General features: G+C 35.5%; 1 protein-coding gene across 1 annotated transcript in view; it reads left to right on the top strand.

Annotated features, from left to right (window-relative positions):
* Window positions 1-16986, top strand: part of LOC306844756 (cadherin-22-like) — a 101039-nt gene extending 84053 nt beyond the window's left edge. Inside the window, exons 11-12 of the mRNA XM_079377135.1 lie at window positions 5246-5497; window positions 16096-16986. Coding sequence (XP_079233261.1) covers window positions 5246-5497; window positions 16096-16607 — 764 coding nt within the window. The 3' untranslated portion in view covers window positions 16608-16986. The remainder of the gene's footprint in view (window positions 1-5245; window positions 5498-16095) is intronic.
* Window positions 16987-18127: the final 1141 nt, after the last annotated feature.

The raw sequence follows: 18127 nt of genomic DNA, 5'->3' as shown, positions 1-18127 counted from the left end.
TGGGTTATTTTGTCTAGGTTAAAATAAAAAATAAAAAATATGATATAATAAAAAACATGATTTAAAAAAAAAAAAAAACGCAATTGTGTGTTTTTGCAAATAAACTCTTCATATATTTTATACACATACAGTTAGGTCCATATTTGCACACAGGCACACTTTTTATGATATATATTTTTCAATTTATATATATATAAATATATATACTGTATGCTGTCAAACGATTAATCATGATTAATTGCATCCAAAATAAAAGTTTTGTTTTGCATAATATATGTATGTGTACTGTGTATATTTATTATGTATATATAAATACACACATATAGTATATATTTTGAAAATATTTACATGTATTTACATGTCTATATTTAATACATAGTAAATATGCACAGTACACACACATATATTATGCAAACAAAAACTTTTATTTTGGATGCAATTAATCGCAATTGTTTGACAGCACTAATATATATATATATATATATATATATACACATTTATATAATACATTTTATTTATTCGTTTATTTAAAAAAAAATAAACATTTTAAATTACAACATTAACATTTATTACATATAAAACTTATTTTAAATAATTAATGAGAGAGAGAGAGAGAGTCTCTCTACTTATAGTGAAGCTGTGAGTAGACAGTGAAAACAGTGTTACCACTTCATGCTGAGAAATATAATGTAGCAATTCAGAATTGAGCATTCAGACACAATATGATAAATAAGGTATACTAGAAGACTGTTTTCTTGGAGACTGTCCCTGTAATGCCATCCAGGTAGGGAGTGCATTGGCATTATTGATATGAATCCATCTGCAAATAATCGGCGTTTTCTCCTTCAGTGTAGATTTTTCATTTCAGTTTTGCTTTGTCAGTTTTATATTTGTTGTGTCCCATCAGGCCGAGCAGGATTGTGTTATTGCTGGGCTCTTTAGAGATGTGTGTAAGTTGATGTGACGCATGGGCAAATACAGACTGATTTGACAGGATGGAAATGTCAGCGGTGGAGAGCCAGGCAAATGTCAGCTGAGCACGTGAGGACACAAACACACACACACACACACACAAACACATACATGCACGCTTGAGCAGACACACACACACACAGACTATCAACTAGAGCTGGTAGAAATGATAACTAAAACACTGTGCAAACAAAAAGTGTGTCATTATGTGTACATTAAAAAAGTGAATCTCTTGAAGAAACATCCAGGTCATATTTGACCTCTAAATCAAAAGAAATAATAGTGTAATAGTGGCTAAAAATGTTAAATATATTAATGGAAGAGAAGATAAAGCACAAATTATATATAAAACTAAAACCATAAAAAACATTTGTAACTTGACATAAATTTCTCTTATTGCTCAACATTACTCATTTTCAACTTGCTGAAAAAATGAAAACGTAGCCTAGTATAAAATATGAATGAATGAATGAAGGAATGAGCCATTTATACAGTGCTTTGTATATTGCTGTACACCTAAAAATAAATAAACATAAAAATAATATAAAATAAAACTATAATAAAAGGTATAAAAAAGATGCTTAAATAACAGCATAAAAATAAAATGTGTATGTAGATACTTACATTTGTATCTTTTTTCCCCTCAACATTATGACAGTGACACTAATATTTGTTTCTATTACAGTAATGATAAACTGGAGGGAGATGTGCTTGATTTTCAAATAAAAATAAAGGTAAAGTGTTTCATTTCTGCTCCACCGGTGCATCAAAAGTATCTGCAAAGTTGAGGGGAATGTTTGAAAATACTGGAAACATTCATTATTTTTGCACTTCTATTTGTTGCCACTATAGCCTCACACACTTCTTGATCCCAACTTGGTTTTCTATTTGCTGAATATAATTTCCTATTTTCCTCATTTGATTTTGGGATGAAACATGAGCTGGACGTGTTCTTGACAGCTGTTGTGAGATTCACCCAGAAACTCTCCTAAAAGGACGCCTCCGCAGGTTTCCCTGCTATTCCCCTCTCAAGCACACTCAAAAGAGCACACTTTGTGTCCTCCCACGTCCCGAATCCCCCATACTTCTTTTTCATGGACACATTTGTCAAGCTGTCAGACTGAATCAGTCATTTCTCTCAGTTGAGCGCTGCAGTGCCGCGTTACCTTCTCCCTCTGTGATCCGACACACGAGGATGTCAGACTTTTAACTATCTGTGCTATTGATTCAGCTGTCCTTTCGCTGTAATATTAAACTCATCTCTTACTTTGTGCTTGGAATAGAGTCCTTCCAGAGAGGGACAGAGACCGAAAGAGCCGCTTGGCATTTTGGGAATTTGATTGACGACTCCAAACAAAGCATCTTTTGGCTGTTGGATCTGGACGGCTCGTCTGGGGCTGGTTTTCTCACACCGGCGTTTGATTCGTCTTTCCACCAACATTTTCCGTGTCCGTTTTCTCCCCGGACGCCTGCTGGCGTGTTTTTAGTCACAGCAGAATGTATAGCGCAGGCCGAGGGCATTGTTCATTGTTACTCAGTTTGTTTGGGATGTTTTTGGCATCGGTGCTGAGTTTTGTTCTGGTTTGATTTCATTGTTCTCTTTCCATATTTTGTATTCAAAGGAGTTTGACTGCTCTGGCCTCAATCGGCCGATGCTGTGATACAGAAACATTGCAATATGTTTCCATCTGGCAACTGCAGATGCCCAAAATCAGTGTTTGGACTCTTCTAAATGTGCAAATGTGATTCAGCAGATCAAGAGTCTCGAATGCTGCGGGATATTCTCATCATGTTCAAATCAGAAGCTGTTTGACTGATTTTTACTTCGATGTTTGAAGGTCACATGAATTATCAACATCATCCACTAACCACAAACAAACAATACTGACGCTGTTGTTGTAGTATTTAAACATTTTACAAAATCCTTTTGTACGTCATGTTTTGTTTCAAAAAGGGTGATTTAATCATCGATTTTCTGTCATTTTGATTAAATGTATTGTATTGTATTATAGTATATTATATATTAAATGCATAATAACTGTTTAATAGTAATATTAAACTGATACAATGTTATTATTAATGAATATTAATTCCAATACACTGTAAAAAATAAATCCGTAAAATAACCGAAAAAGTACTGGCTGCTCATTACACACAACATTATCCATTAATTTTACGGACATTTCTGTTAACTCTAAAACACAGTGCAATGAACTGTAAAATTTAAAGTAGTTAAACACATGTAAAAAATAAATATGGAAATATTCCTGTTCCTTATACAGTATATTATGCCCTATTTTTACAGATTTTTGTTGGCGTGTATAATGCGTGCAATGCAATGACTATTTTTGAAAATTTGTTTTTAAAATAATATTATAAATATATTATTTTCATATATCATGTATATGTTATTTAATTGATTATTTTGTTGTTTTAGTTTTTCCAAAACTTTTTAAACCAAGGTTTTGACTGTCATGGAAAGTATCTGTGAATTTTATAATGGTGTTTACTATTTTCTTTTTTTCTTAATGAAATGTATATAGTAAAAATACATTTCATGCTCTTTTCTACATAGCTAATTATTGTTGTTGTGCACAGTGATGTCCAATTTGTGAATCAATGTGAGTCGATTCTGAGTCAGTTCTGAATGATTCATTTGTGAATTGGTCTGCGTTTGAATCATTTTTAAGAATCGTTATCCAGCGACTGGAAAGGTCACATTAATTCATCGGCCAAAAGTGTGGGAACCCTAATAAACGCAAGCACTAAATCTGATTCATAGCTTTTGATGACTCGAAATCAATTATGAAGCTAATCTGAGCGCTGATTCAAGGTGCTGAACTCAATCAATGCTTTCCTTCTGCGTCCTCTTTTTGTCATTTAGGTGTTTGCCAGAAAGACGCGGCCCAACTAGATGAATATTGAAAGGTCACGGCTCTGCGCTCTTTAATAAATGATTGGTTTCTTGACCCGATCAATGACCGTGTCAGCGTCGCATTTTAAAACACATCTCAGTGTTTACTTGGGCTCATCGCAGGGAAGCGACTGCATTGCGCTGTGGTCTGGTTATGGTAATGTCTCCATTCCTGATGTTTTTAGACTTTTAGACTTTAGATTTTTTGCCTTTGTTGGTGTGTATTTATGAGAAAGAGAGAAGATTTACAGGCCCGGTCGAGTCACAGTGTCATCAGAAACTCCCTGTCTCTGTGACGTGAGCTGTATTTATCAGTAAGTCATGCTCTAGCGCTGGAGCTGACGGTGATGTACGTCCTTCTGTGCCTGTATGCAAGTCCATTACTTGAGCTGTTGCTGGAGTTTTTCATAGTATTTTGTTGTTTGTATGTATTTGTCGCGTTCATAGATCTGCTTCTTCACTTCGGGGAACTCCACACCTACTTTGTTTCTCACTTACAGCCTGCAGTGGGTTCAGTTTGTGCTTGTTTCTTCTGTTAGGGGAACAATTGGGTGTTCTGTGTGTGAATATGTGGATATATAAGTATGGCGTGTTTACATTCAAAAGTTTGAACTCTCACCAAGGCTGAAAAAACTCTCACCAAGGCTGAAAGTAGATGGGTTTTCTGAATGACTAGTTGACTAATTGGTCTTAAAGATCCTGTATAATTAGACTGGTTTTAGGTTCATTTATCTGAAATAGAATGTTCTTGTAAAAATGTAAATATTTACTTATTAAATGTCATTATTTTTATTTTAATGTTAATTGTTTTTTTTATTATAAATTATAAACATTTTTAATATACTAAATATAAATTATACTGCTTTTACTGTGCCTCTTTACTTTCTTTTTTTACTTTATTAATTGTATTATAAATTATAAATATATGTTAAATATAATAAATACAAATTATATTTATTTTGTATAGTGTCACTTTAATTGAGTTTTTACTTTTTTAATTATTATTTTATCATAAAATATCAATAGATTTTGTATTTATTTGTATACCGTCTCTTTGCTTTTTTTTAAGTTGGTGGGTTGTTTGTACAACTAGTTGACTAATTGTTCTTAATTAAAAATACTGTATAATTAACTGTACTTGTTTTAAGGTCCATTCATCTGAAACAGAATGTTCTTATAACATTATAAATGATTTTACTATCACTTTACTATACTCTGTATAATTGTGTATGTGACGAATACAAATCTTGAATCTTCTGATTAATTGAATGTGTCCTTGCTGAAAAAAGTATATATATATATATATATATATATATAGTGTATTTGTGTATCAAACCTTTGGTCTCTTTGACTCTGTAGACAACACAGCCGGCATCAGGACGCAGCACTCCGGATTCAACCGCCAGGAGCAGAACGTGTATCTGCTGCCCATCCTGGTGGTGGACAGCGGCCCTCCGGCCCTCAGCAGCACAGGGACCCTCACCATCCACGTGTGCGGCTGCGACACGGACGGAGCCATTCAGTCCTGCAACGCCACGGCCTACGTCATGTCAGCTGCGCTCAGCCCCGGCGCTCTCATCGCGCTGCTGGTCTGCATCCTCATCCTCATCGGTAAAGCCTTCACTTATCCACCTTACGGTCTTATAGGAACATTATGAGATATTCAATTCAATGCACTCCTCAGTTCGGCCAAGCAGGCAAGAAACTTGTGTTTCAGTGTTGCATAGATTGTCCAGTTGAGTTTGTACTGCAGTTCTAGATCAACTTCTGCTTATGCATTACTGGTGTCATTCCTGTGAGTTTACTGAATGTAAACAGCACGTTACATCACATGCTCACACGGATGCTAAGCGAAAGTAACCATGTTTTCTCTTTCCGCTGGTTGTGCGATGAAAGACTTTGACAGACGGTGTTGATGCTCGACTCTATGGCACCGGTCTCATGCTGTATGCGTGTAATATTGTGTTGCGGTTCTAGTTTTGAAGCAGTGTGACAGATCTGACAACGTATTGAGTACCAACATCATGTAGCTTGACTGGTTGAACATCGTTGAGGTCATGGGTTTGAATTCTAGGGAACAAAGAAACTGATGAAATTTATAGCTTGAATTCCATGTTCACAGTAGATAAAAATTATCTGCTGTATGAGTAAATGCATGCCACAAGTCACTAAATGTTTTTTTCAAATTAGTATTGTTTTGTTAATTTTACTTCCTTATTATGAACATATAGTTCAATTTTATACATCCATAAGTAAAGCAATTTTATAAATTGTATCATAAAATGACATTTATATATGTTTTGCATGAAAAAAGTTATAGGTCATACTGTATGTTTCTTTGAAAAAAATATATATATTTATATATATATATATATATAGAAAAATCTAATATTTTTTTTCAAAGAAACATACAGTATGACCTATAACTTTTTTATATATATATATATAATATTAATTTAATAATAATAGTTAATTAATATAAATTAATTTACAAATTTAAAAATTTGTGTATTTTAATTTTAATTTTTGTGATGCCAAAGCTAAAAAAAATGAAAAGTTTTTAAAAATGATGTTCTTATATCAATGTTTTATATCAACATATGTACTTATAACAGCGTCTTAATAATAAAGTAAGTAGTAAGGATATTAATTACAGTTATTATTCTAATAATTTACTATTCTAAAATGATGGAGGGAAAATGAGTAGTTGCCTCTAAACATTTATTCACATTTCTCATCTGCTAGCTTTCCATTGATTTCCAATGTGTTTCTCATTCATGCATGCACACTCATGCAATTATTATTTGTGGTAGGCTGTTTGTAGATATTAAGTGGTAAATAACCCAGAAGATTCCTTCGTCATTCAGATACTGTGAGTATGTCATGGAATGTGTGTGCATGTGGGTCAATGATGTGAAAGAAAGCTTGGGTCACTCATCTGTATCAAAACACAGGTGACCAGCAGATCTTGAAGATGCAAGTATGTCCACTTGAGAATGTGCATTAATATCTGTATTCTCAGAGCAATTAACAGAGGCTTTCAGCAGATATAGAGCCAAGCCAGCTCTGAACATGTTTACCTCCACGACCGCTGTAACTCATTCTTTAAAAGCTGGGTTCAAATGCGGCAGGAGGCGAAAAACAAAACTAGAATGACATAAAAGCTGATCAATATTTCATTCAGCATCCTCTGCAGTTGCTCATCCTCCAAAACCCTTTGTTCACGCAGAGCGAACACACGCACAATATAGGGCTGGGTGAATGACATGTAGCCTCTTTGGCGGAGGACGGCTGAGTTAAGGGATGCTCAAAACGGATGTAGCCCTCGTTCGCAAAAAAGAGCAGCATCAGCACCGCTGTCCCGGCGGAGCACCCAGCTTTAAATAGAGCAGCCTTTCCAGACATCCACCCGTTCCCATGTACCGGAGCAGTGAACTGCGCTTCTCTTGTCATCTCTGAAAGTTTTATGACTTTCTCCTGGCCTCAGTATATCTGTCTTTATTTCTCTCTTCTCCACTTAGCGCTTTTCCCGTCCCTCTCTCTCTTTCTGGGGAAAGTATGCGACGTGAATTGTTCTCAGTCAGCTGAGCATGCTTCGGCTCATCTTTCCTGCAGTGAATCATTCATGGGTCGTGTGCGGGTCATCAAACGCACCTCATTTCTGTTTAATTAGCCGTGGTTGCTAAGTCAAGCATCGCTATCACTATTGCTCATACTTTTGGTTAGGGGTTTTCAAAACTATTAACCTGAAGTATTAAAGCTTGTCGGGGAAAGGTGTGCTGTTAAATTTGTAAGTGATCAGGCATGAGATATTTGATAAATATAGCAAAAAAAAAAAAAAGAAGCCATTTCTAGAGACCAGATTATAACAGATTTTTTATAATTATAATTTTGTTTTATGTTTTAAGCTTTTTTATTTAAAAAATATATATATTATGTATATGTACTATTCTGTTTTAATATAATTTTAGTCTGTTATTTTTATTTTATTTTATTTTAGTTTAGCTTGTTGTCACCTATTTTAAACTCGTTTAGTCTATTTTAGTTATATTTGGAAACATAATTCATAATTTCATTTTCTATTCTATGCTGTTCAGTTCTATACTATTTCCAGTTCTGGTTTCTGATTGGTCAGTATTTAAGTAACATAGACTGCCATACCTTACTCCTTTTATATTGTTTTATGCAATTTTGTATTATATATTATTTTTATGTTTTAAGATTTTTATTTATTTATTTTTATTTTATGTTATTGGTTTTTATGTATATTTTTAATTTCAGTTTATTTTATTTCATTTTAGGCTATTTTAATCTAAATGGAATCAATATTTGGAAACGTAACCACCGAGGCTCTTCATGTAATACAGTAAATACAGTAAAACCACCCAGCATCCACATAGCAATCCCCTGGCATCCACTCAGTTTTTGCAAGGACAAACACTGCTTACATTTTCATACATGTCTCATCATTTAGTCATTAGTTTTAATGTGTCGTGCAAATATGTGAGCGAAGCACCTCAAAATTGATCTCTAATTAATAATTCAATTTAATTGTTGTCCCAAAGGATTTGATCCTCTTCAGAAATGAACATCAATTAAAACTGAAGCAGCGCTGGGAAGCTGAAAGGCAGAAACGGCTGAAAGTTTAATGCTGGATGTTTTAATCTGTGATGTTTGAGAGCACGGTTGGCGTTTGAATATTTGGCAGAATAGCACTTGCAGCCACCTTCAAATCCCAGATGGACAAATACAATTCATACTTAGATTATGGAACATCTGTGTTCTAGCCAAATATTATATTTTAGTTATGAGACTGTATTGTATTCTATGATGTTCTGTTCTGTTCTGTTCGGTTCCATGATAATTCTGTACTTTTTAAAACATTTTATTATTGTATTTAGTATTTATTTTTTATATTTTGTATTTAATATTTGATTTCTATTTAATTTATTTTGTCTATTTTTTATTTATTTTTATTTAATTAAAACTGTTTCTGGAAATATATGTTCATTTATAGTAGGATTGTTGTTGTCTATGTTCCATTCTACACTATTCTCTCCTAATCTGGTCTATACTAATTCCCGTCCTGGCTTCTGATTGGTCAATTTTCAAACAGTCTGTTTTACCATATTCCTTTATAATTCATAAAATTAAAAAGATAAAATTCATAGTGGGATTATGGCTCAAGAGTCTCTGTTCACTTGTAATCTAGTAATCTAGTCGTTGAAAGTTGCATCAGTATGTCTCCTCTTGTTTGAGTGCACAGATCGGACAGATCTCATGACGTTGGAAGGAAGAGGGTGTCCCTCGCCTTCCTCGAACGCCGCACTGTTCCTATTAGATCAATTTGCAGCATGATAAGGAGGGAATGAAAACAAATTTCTGCCTAATTAGCTTCAAACAAACAACCCCTCCATCAGTTCATTCTGAGGGTGACGTGATAAATCCATTTGGGCGCAGCAAGGCATCTGCACACATCCGTCCCAATTACGGCCCATCTGCCATGATGGGAGTCCTGGCCACCCGCCGCCCAAGGGTAAATTAGCCATCTTGTCAGGTCCGCTTAACCCAACATCTGCACGGCAAGAAGTCACAACGTGTTTCACAAGGGCAAGTACATAACGTGTATCTTGTTCACCGACACCTTCAGCTCGACCGTGTGAGCCGAGGCCGGATTCACAGCTCAGTCCAGATGTAGGTTGTTGGGAAAAAGGAAGTCGTAAGTAGGGGTGTGCGATATTTATCATCTGCGATACTATCGTAATTGTTATTTTAATGATTTATTTTGCCAAAAAAAAAAAAGATCAATGATGTCAGGCCTAAACCAGCCAAAGTAACAGCACAAAAATACACTCGGCAAAATTATCTTTATCAAACAAAAATACCAATAAATATCAAGATATAATTTTTTGCCAATATCACACACCTTAATGGTAAGACCTTCTAATGATTCAATTCTTTTTGCGGTCTATGCAATCGATGCATGCAATCCCCTAATGTGTCTAAAGGCTAGTCTGCATGCATGCATCTCATGCCGTCTTCACAGGAATTAGCACATTTAGTATGCATCGTGCACTGCAAATGCAGTCTGTGTAACTCAATTCACTTTACCTGGCTCGCGGCCATTTAGAGTCCTTGATCATGCCAGAATCGAAGAATAACATGAAGGGAGAGCGCGGTCAAAGACTTATCTCCCCGAGGCTTATGGAAAAATACTGAATCAAAGAGCCAGAGAGCGTCTTTGAGGAGTCGCGCCGCGCGTCTTTCTATCTGCGGCGTTATTCACTCGGATGGTTTTAGCCATTTGCTGGTGAATAAACAATTGCAAAACGGCCTATCCTGAGTCAGTTACGTAGATTAATATGCCTGCCATCTTTTCTCCTCCCAACATGTTTAGGGTAGATAAACGCTGACAGCGAGTGCTGGCTAAAAGACATTAACAGTAGTAAGTAATCATAAATACTTCTCACCGGTGTATCCTGTGAAAGTGAAGTTATGAAACTCCAGGTGCAGGCTACGGCTGCTGAATTGGAAATTGCTGTATCTGATTTATTTGTCATTTCTGGAAAGGGTCAGAGTGCGTTGTTAATTTTCTGCCTTGTTTGTACTTCGCTTTGTCAGTTTTCATATGGTTGGAGCCGCTCGTAAAGCTTGGCGTTAGACGGATGGTCCACAGCGAGCAAAATTAGCTTCTGCTTCACAGCTAGAGCCTTCATAATACACTGTTATGTGTTCCCATCTACCACAAAAGCCATCCATAAAACAAGTTTCCCAGTGCAGACTGGGCTCTAAATATATAGTTTTGTCCTCAAATATACCTTTTTTTTTTTTGCTTATGTAACTCGTACGCTGTACCTTTGGAAGGTAATGGACTGTGATTGGCTGCAATCTGACAGATGCATGGAAATTGACACGTGTCAGGTCAAGCATATCCGATAGGTTTTCTCAGAATCTGCAGTGCTTGGTAAGGAAAGCATCACTGTTAATATTGCTCTTGCTTAAGAATGGGGATTTGATCAAAACCTGAACAAAGTCTGATATCAAAATGTGATTTTTGTTGCTTCAATTTGTCTGTTAGCTTTGAGGCCAACTGCAATGGGATTTAAAAGTCTGGGAACACATTGATAATGAGATTCAAAATTCTGGACCACAAAACCAGTCATAAGGGTCAATTTTTTTTTTTGAGATTTATACATCATCTGAAAGCTGAATAAATAAGCTTTCCATTGATGGCGTTAAACATATTAAAACTCTCAGATTCCAGATATACAAATAGTTGTATCTCAGCCAAATATTGTCCTATTCTAACAGACTAGATTAATATGCCTGCCATCTTTTCTCCTCCCAACATTAACATGGGAGGAGAAAATAATAGGACAATATTTGGCTGAGATACAACTATTTGTATATCTGGAATCTGAGAGTTTTAATATATTTACAAAATAAATTAATTAAAAAAATAATTTAATTATAATTTACAAAATATCTTCATGGAACATGATCTTTACTTAATGTCCTAATGATTTTTGGCATAAAAGAAAATATCAATATGTCAATAATTCTGACCCATACAATGTATTTTTGGCTATTACTCATCGACTTGAGACTGGTTTTGTGCTCCAGGGTCACATATTTAAGCCTGGAGAAAATATATTTTGGATTGTGCACTAGTAGTATTTCTAGATAACTAAAATATGCAAATGAGAGGAATTTTTCAATTCAACTTTTTTTTTAAAGTTATTCTGATAATATAATTTGTAATTAATATATTTTATGGTCTCATTTGGACCCCATGAGGTCATGACAAGAAAAGATTGGATTAGATTTATATATATATATATATATATATATATATATATACATACATATATACACACACACACACACACACACACACACACAGTATGTATTCATTGATGGGAGAGTTGTTAAGCAAACTTGAGCTACAGACACAGTATATCAGGCTGATGTGTTTCAAGTAGTAGTTAAAGAGCATAGGAAATAAAATGTTTACTGCCAAATTCTGAAGCCTTTATACATTATACAACAGAAAAGAAGGTGAAAGAGAAGTCCTTTTCATCTTAATAAAGAAAAAAGTGAGCGTAGTTCTAAAATTGACATATTTCAAAATATATTTAGGATAGCAAGGCTTGGATTTATTAGAGCATGAACATTTCTAACTCACATTTCTTTTTGAGCACATTTAGGTACTTCATTGCCATTTTTCACTATTGCATAAACGGTTGTCTGAGAGCTTTCATCCCAGTCATTCGTCCTCAAACGGAAGGATGAAAGAAATCCTTGCCTGACCCCAGACATTTCCCTCTCAAGATTAGAACGCCAGCCAAGACAATGGCACTCTTATTACATTAATAATTATGTAAAATGGATAGTCTTTGATCAGACATGTGGCTCCAGTGAAAACATGCTTAATGAAATATTCAGATGATCGCTTACTGAATTTGAACTTCACACCACAGACATTATATATTGCGTTTATGCATCATGATTTTAGCATCTTTGCAGCTAAAGACTTGCTGAAATCAAAACTGTAGTCTGTGACAACAGGCAGTGTGGATTACTTACATAATATAATCTGACTATTTTCTGATTACTTTTGGATTACTTTTTTTCTAATTTATCACGTTGCTTTAAATATAGTAATCTTGCACCGTATTTTGATAAAAATACAAACAGAAAATATATTCCATTCATTGTTATGATTTTTGTAAATCCAGTAGTCAAATGCAATGTGTGCTCTCAATTTTCTGTGTAATTATAGCCACTCGTGACTGGACTTTGTGTTAATTTCCACAAAACTGGAAAACTTTCTGAATGTGGTCTATTTTAGAAAGGAACGTGTAAAAGATGGAAAAAGAAGAATAAGGGAGAATCAATAAATTATGAACATTTTATTGGTATTGTGTGAATATGTAATCATGTGATCAATTAAAAATAACTGTAGGCAGATTACGAGCATTTTAAAATGTAATATAATCTAATTACAAGTACTTTTTTTTTTTTTTTTTTATCTGATTTCATAATCCAGAAGTTCCTACCCAGCACCGCCAGCAGAGCTATGATGTAAACTAAAAGCTATTCAAGCTGCTTTTTCCACACCAATATTAGTAGAAGTAGTAGAGTCTTTAATACTTCAGCTATGAATATGCATGTTTACTGTTTATATTTTGTGAGCTGTGTGATGGAGAGCCAAACCATGACAGCAGATTTAATTAAACGTCGATGTATTGTCCAGCAGAAAGCAGAAAACAAAATTGAACACGTGCGTGCTTCAGTGCACATCATCATAAAACACAATAATGTTGTAAACATGACACTGCATTAAAACTACAGCAAACTGGTCGACTTGAACATATAGTAATTAACATAAATTGATAAATAACAATTATTCCAGTTTGCAAAATGAAATCAAAAATTACACTTTTATATTTTTAAAGAACACGTGAAGAGTGTTTTCTGTGATATTCTGATCTCTAGATTTTATTCTGGTCTGTTGGGCCAGAAAATCGTAAATCCGATTGCTTAGAAGAATAACAGCATGATTTGAGGTATAAATCATTTCCATAGTGCAAACGGTGTGGATGCATGAAGGTTTTGAGTTTGTGCATGCAACTAACTTTTGAACAGTCAATCTCAAAACCTCTGCAGTAACCTACATTGCTAAATCGCTGCTTTTGTCTCCAGTTTTAGGAGGCTTAAAACAGATGCATGGATGGAATTAGGTCAGACCTTTTTTCTCTACCCGGATATCCATATTAAATACATCAACGTTTCCTAAATTGGAATTGGTTGGCTTTTAGGGTCTGTAAATGCAGCAGTGAATATTGCCGCCGGTTCTGTGTTTATTTAAACAACACTGATAGATGAAATGCAAGAAAGAAGCTATACAATCACAAACGCAGAGCATAATTAACATAATTCAGCTGAGATTAAGGGCTCATTGATTTATTGAGAGAGATGCCGCTTTTGTTTTCTGACTCATTCATTTATTAAATGATCCATCTCAATTGTTTGCCTTTTCAGTTCAAGTTGAATTCCTCATTCATATCTGCGCTGCACCTCACGGCGAAGCTTTGTGAACGTCTCATTTATTTGTAATCCTTTCTGCACTTCTCCTCTCAATCACATATTGTTAGTGAATGAAGACAATGGGATGGCAGCTATATCACTTAATAACCAGTCTTAGAAGCTCATGCATAATGCAGTCCGTTGAGTGCACTAAACTCCGCCTTAAAATACTACTGACCAATCCTGGTTTAGCAGCTGTTGCTGTGTGTATAATTATATGAGAAGTTTATGCTTTTTATAATGGATTTTCACAGAAAGAATAATGTGCAGTGAGTTTATTTTACAATTGAATGGATATTAAACACAATTGAGTTAATTCTAATGTAAGTGGCAGTAACCAAAAGAGGCGGAGCTTAGCAAAGGGTCAATTCTAATAGAAACTGCAGTGAGATAATTTTGTCAAGCGTTGTTCTGATGATGCAGTAGTTGAAATGCTACAGAAAGGACAAGTCTCTCATTAAAATTAGGATGTGGTTTGTAATAAGTTCCCTTGCTGCATAGCGTTGCCAGGTTGGGTTTGTTAATATCCTCCTCATGTTGTGGTGTGATCCGCTGAGGAAAGTCGACTGCCGCTGTACAAGAAGCGGCTCAGTTGTTTACTAAAGAGTCAATTTGAGGTTAATGGATTTTCCTTTTTCTATTTGAGACCATTTAGTTTTTTAATAAGTAATTTTCTTGGAAACTCTGATGCTTGGCACCTTCATATGCTTAAATAAACTGTATTAATTTGTCATAATTTCTCATGAAAAGTGATGTTGAGGCATATGTTAACAAAGCTCCCCTTTAACATTACTTTTTCCCTGAGATTAAAAGGTTAATTTAGTTTACTTTCCTCACCGCTGTGGTCACGATTTGCATTGTGAGGTTAAAGTCACGAAACTGTGTTTTCCACGATGTATCTTTCTTTTATAGTGTATTTGAAAGAAGTCTCTTCTGCTCACCAAGACTGCATTTATTTGAACAAAAATACAGTAAAATTATGACATTTTATTAAAATTTAAAATAGCTGTTTTGTATGTGAATATCTGTTAAAATGCCATTTATTTCTGTGGTCAAAGAAGAATCTTCAGCATAATTTCTCCAGTCTTCAGAGTCACATGATCTTCAGAAATCATTCTAATATACTGATTTGCTGCTTAAGAAACATTTCTGATTATTATCAATGTTGAAAACATTTGTGCTGCTTCATATTTGTGTGGAAACCATGATACACTTTATTCAGGATTATTTGATGAATAGAAAGTTCACAGTACAGAATTTATTTGAAACAGAAACTTTTGTAACATTATAAATGTCTTTACTGTAGCTTTTGATCAATTTACTGTAATGCTGGATAAAATTATTAATTTATTTTAAATTACCTGAGGTCTCGACTCTTCTTGTTGTTTTACTGGTTTTAAAAAACAAACATTATGGGCCAGATTTACTAACAGCTTACGTCTTTAAGCTGTTAAGATTTTAACCGTCTTTTGGTGTTAAAATATTACTGTCAGGATTTACTAAAGACGCGCAGTGACGAGGTAGCACTGAAAAGGTGTGTATTTTTGCACCTTACCTTATTGAATATGCATTTGTAGGAGTTTCCCTTTCAGACACAAAATGTATGGGACGATATTATTCAAATGAATAACGCAACGCGATTTACTAACATTTGCACTTGTCAAATTACTGGTATTTGCGCCATTATTTAACACCCCCAAAAAAAATTTTTCTTAAACCTTAGACCAGCTGTTAGATTGCGCTGCTCTTGGTAGATTGTGCTGGTCGTTATGGAAAAAAATCTGGTTGCGTCTGTGTTCTTTCATGTGCGCATTGTCAGTAAATCACACGCAGAAATTCCGCTCCCATCGGCGCTTTTATGGAATTGCGCTCTAACGCTAATTTGCCCTGTTTAGTAAATCTGGCCCTGTCTGTCTAAATCTCTCCTCATTACTTCACTGTGTCTGAAAGTTCACAATGTCTTTGAAGGTCAAATGCAATAAATTGTCTTTTTGGACTTTCAGAGTACGATGAACTTTTCAAAAGATCAAGGAAGATTTGATTCTTCATAACATGATGTCTATTCCAACCTCAGGCCTGTTGAATAAAGCTGTCTTGCTTGTCTCTCGTTGTTCCTTTAGTCCTGGTGCTGCTGATCCTGACCCTCAAGCGTCACAGGAAGGGCCAGCGCATGTCCGAAGACGAGGAGGACATGCGCGACAACGTCATCAAGTACAACGACGAGGGCGGCGGCGAGCAGGACACCCAGGCGTACGACATGAGCGCCCTGCGCAGCCTCTACGACTTCCCCGAGGTCAAAAACTCAGACTCGGGCCCCGACCTGCACCCGGTCCCGCAGTGGATCCAGAGCAGAGTGGTTGGAGATGGCGGCCCGGCTGATTTCACAGTTTTCAAAGGCTACATACGCAAGAAGGTGGAGCAGGCGGACGCAGACTTATCGGTGCCTCCGTACGACTCGTTCCAGACTTACGCTTTCGAGGGCAGCAGCTCGCCGGCTCTCTCGCTAAGCTCCATCCGTACGCTGTCCACCACCTCGGAACAGGACTTCTCGTACCTCAGCGACTGGGGGCCGCGCTTCAGGCAGCTGGCCGGATATTACGCCCCGGCCCAGCCAGAGGAAGAAGGATCCTAGCACCATCCTCTGATCAGTATCCCGTTCCCAGAGTCGTTTTTTTTTCTCCCTGCAGTTCCGCATTGACGGTTTTTGGATCCCAGTCAGTCCGGAGGGTTTTAATGTCACCCATTACACTTTGTAAAGTGACTTCTTGTCTTGTAGAAAAGTTCAGGACAAATATTGAAGGAGAAAAGCACTAGGCCGGGTGCTGGGCAAACCTCCAACATCTTCTCACCTGTCAACGAGAGCAAGAAGAATGGGGTTGTGCCATATGCACCACGAAGAACACTCATACTTTGCTTTTTTTGTGATTTCTTTTCCCATCTGTGGAGATAAATGACTTCAAGTCAGTGGGATCCGGACGGATACAGTGAAAACACTTTTTACATACCAACATAAAAAAAAACCAATTTAAATATGTATTTATTTAAAGAAAAACGAACAAAAAAAAGTAAAACAATATTTATGTATTTATTGCTTTCTATTTATTTATTTATTCATCCTGGCAATGGACTGAAATACAAAATTCTAAAATTTGTCAGGGTGACAGACAAGGACTGAATATAGTGTGGGTAAAAAAGAAATAAATAACAAAAAAAAGAAATAACTTTTGGGATGTTGGGGTGGGATCGCTGAGAGGAGTTTGCAAACTATCAATGACAGTAAATCAGTCTTTAAAATATTTGTATTTATTTTTTAGAAACTCTTTTTGTAAAATACAAAGTGATTCTGCTGGAGAAAAGTAACGGCTGTTGAGGTTAATCTCACAAAAACTTGTCTATGTCACACTTCACCCCACAATCAAGAGAATAAAACAAGTAATGACATTTTGCATGAAGAAGAAGTCTGTTTTCATTTTGTTTATGGCAATTAAGTATTTTTTCCCCCAAAGTTACTGTAATGCAACTTTTTAATTTTTCCCAATAAGATTCTCTGGACTATATTGTAGTTAAATATGGGTAAATCACTGTAATTTGTATTACATTAATGAGAATAAATGAGAAAAAAAGTGCTTAATTGTCATAAAAATAATGTAACAATAGGCTTCATTTACTTTCTGCAAAATATAATTGCTTTGTTCTTTAGGTTTTGGAGTGAAATGTGATTCTTTGACAGTTTTTGTGAGCATTGGTTTTGTCTTGTCATACATTTTGTGTGTTGTGTTGCTTTTCAACTAATTATCCAGATCACTTGTTGTGGATGTTGCGTTCGGCATTGAATCGGTTTTCAAGGGAAGTTTTGAAAGACAAGACAACATGGCACAATGCACAACAAGAAACAAACGAGACCATCTTACAGGTTCTTTATCCATTCTTTTTTAGATATCCCTGATATACATGTTCATTGATGATTTGTGCGTGTGCCAAGATATTCCCAGATTGCTTTCCTTTGGGTGATTTGATTGGTTTTTGATCATTCTGTGTTGGGCTGAGGATGATGAACTTGAGACGGGGTGCAGCAGTCCAGTTTTTCCCTGAACCAGCACCCTTAAATATCCCCCCAAAATGCAGATGTATGGCTAAAAATACAATTGAATT

Source organism: Barbus barbus (genome assembly GCF_936440315.1).
Source record: "Barbus barbus genome assembly, chromosome: 25".
NCBI lineage: Eukaryota > Metazoa > Chordata > Actinopteri > Cypriniformes > Cyprinidae > Barbus > Barbus barbus.
Note: the sequence above shows the minus strand (reverse complement) of the source record. Positions and strands in the feature narration are given on the sequence as shown.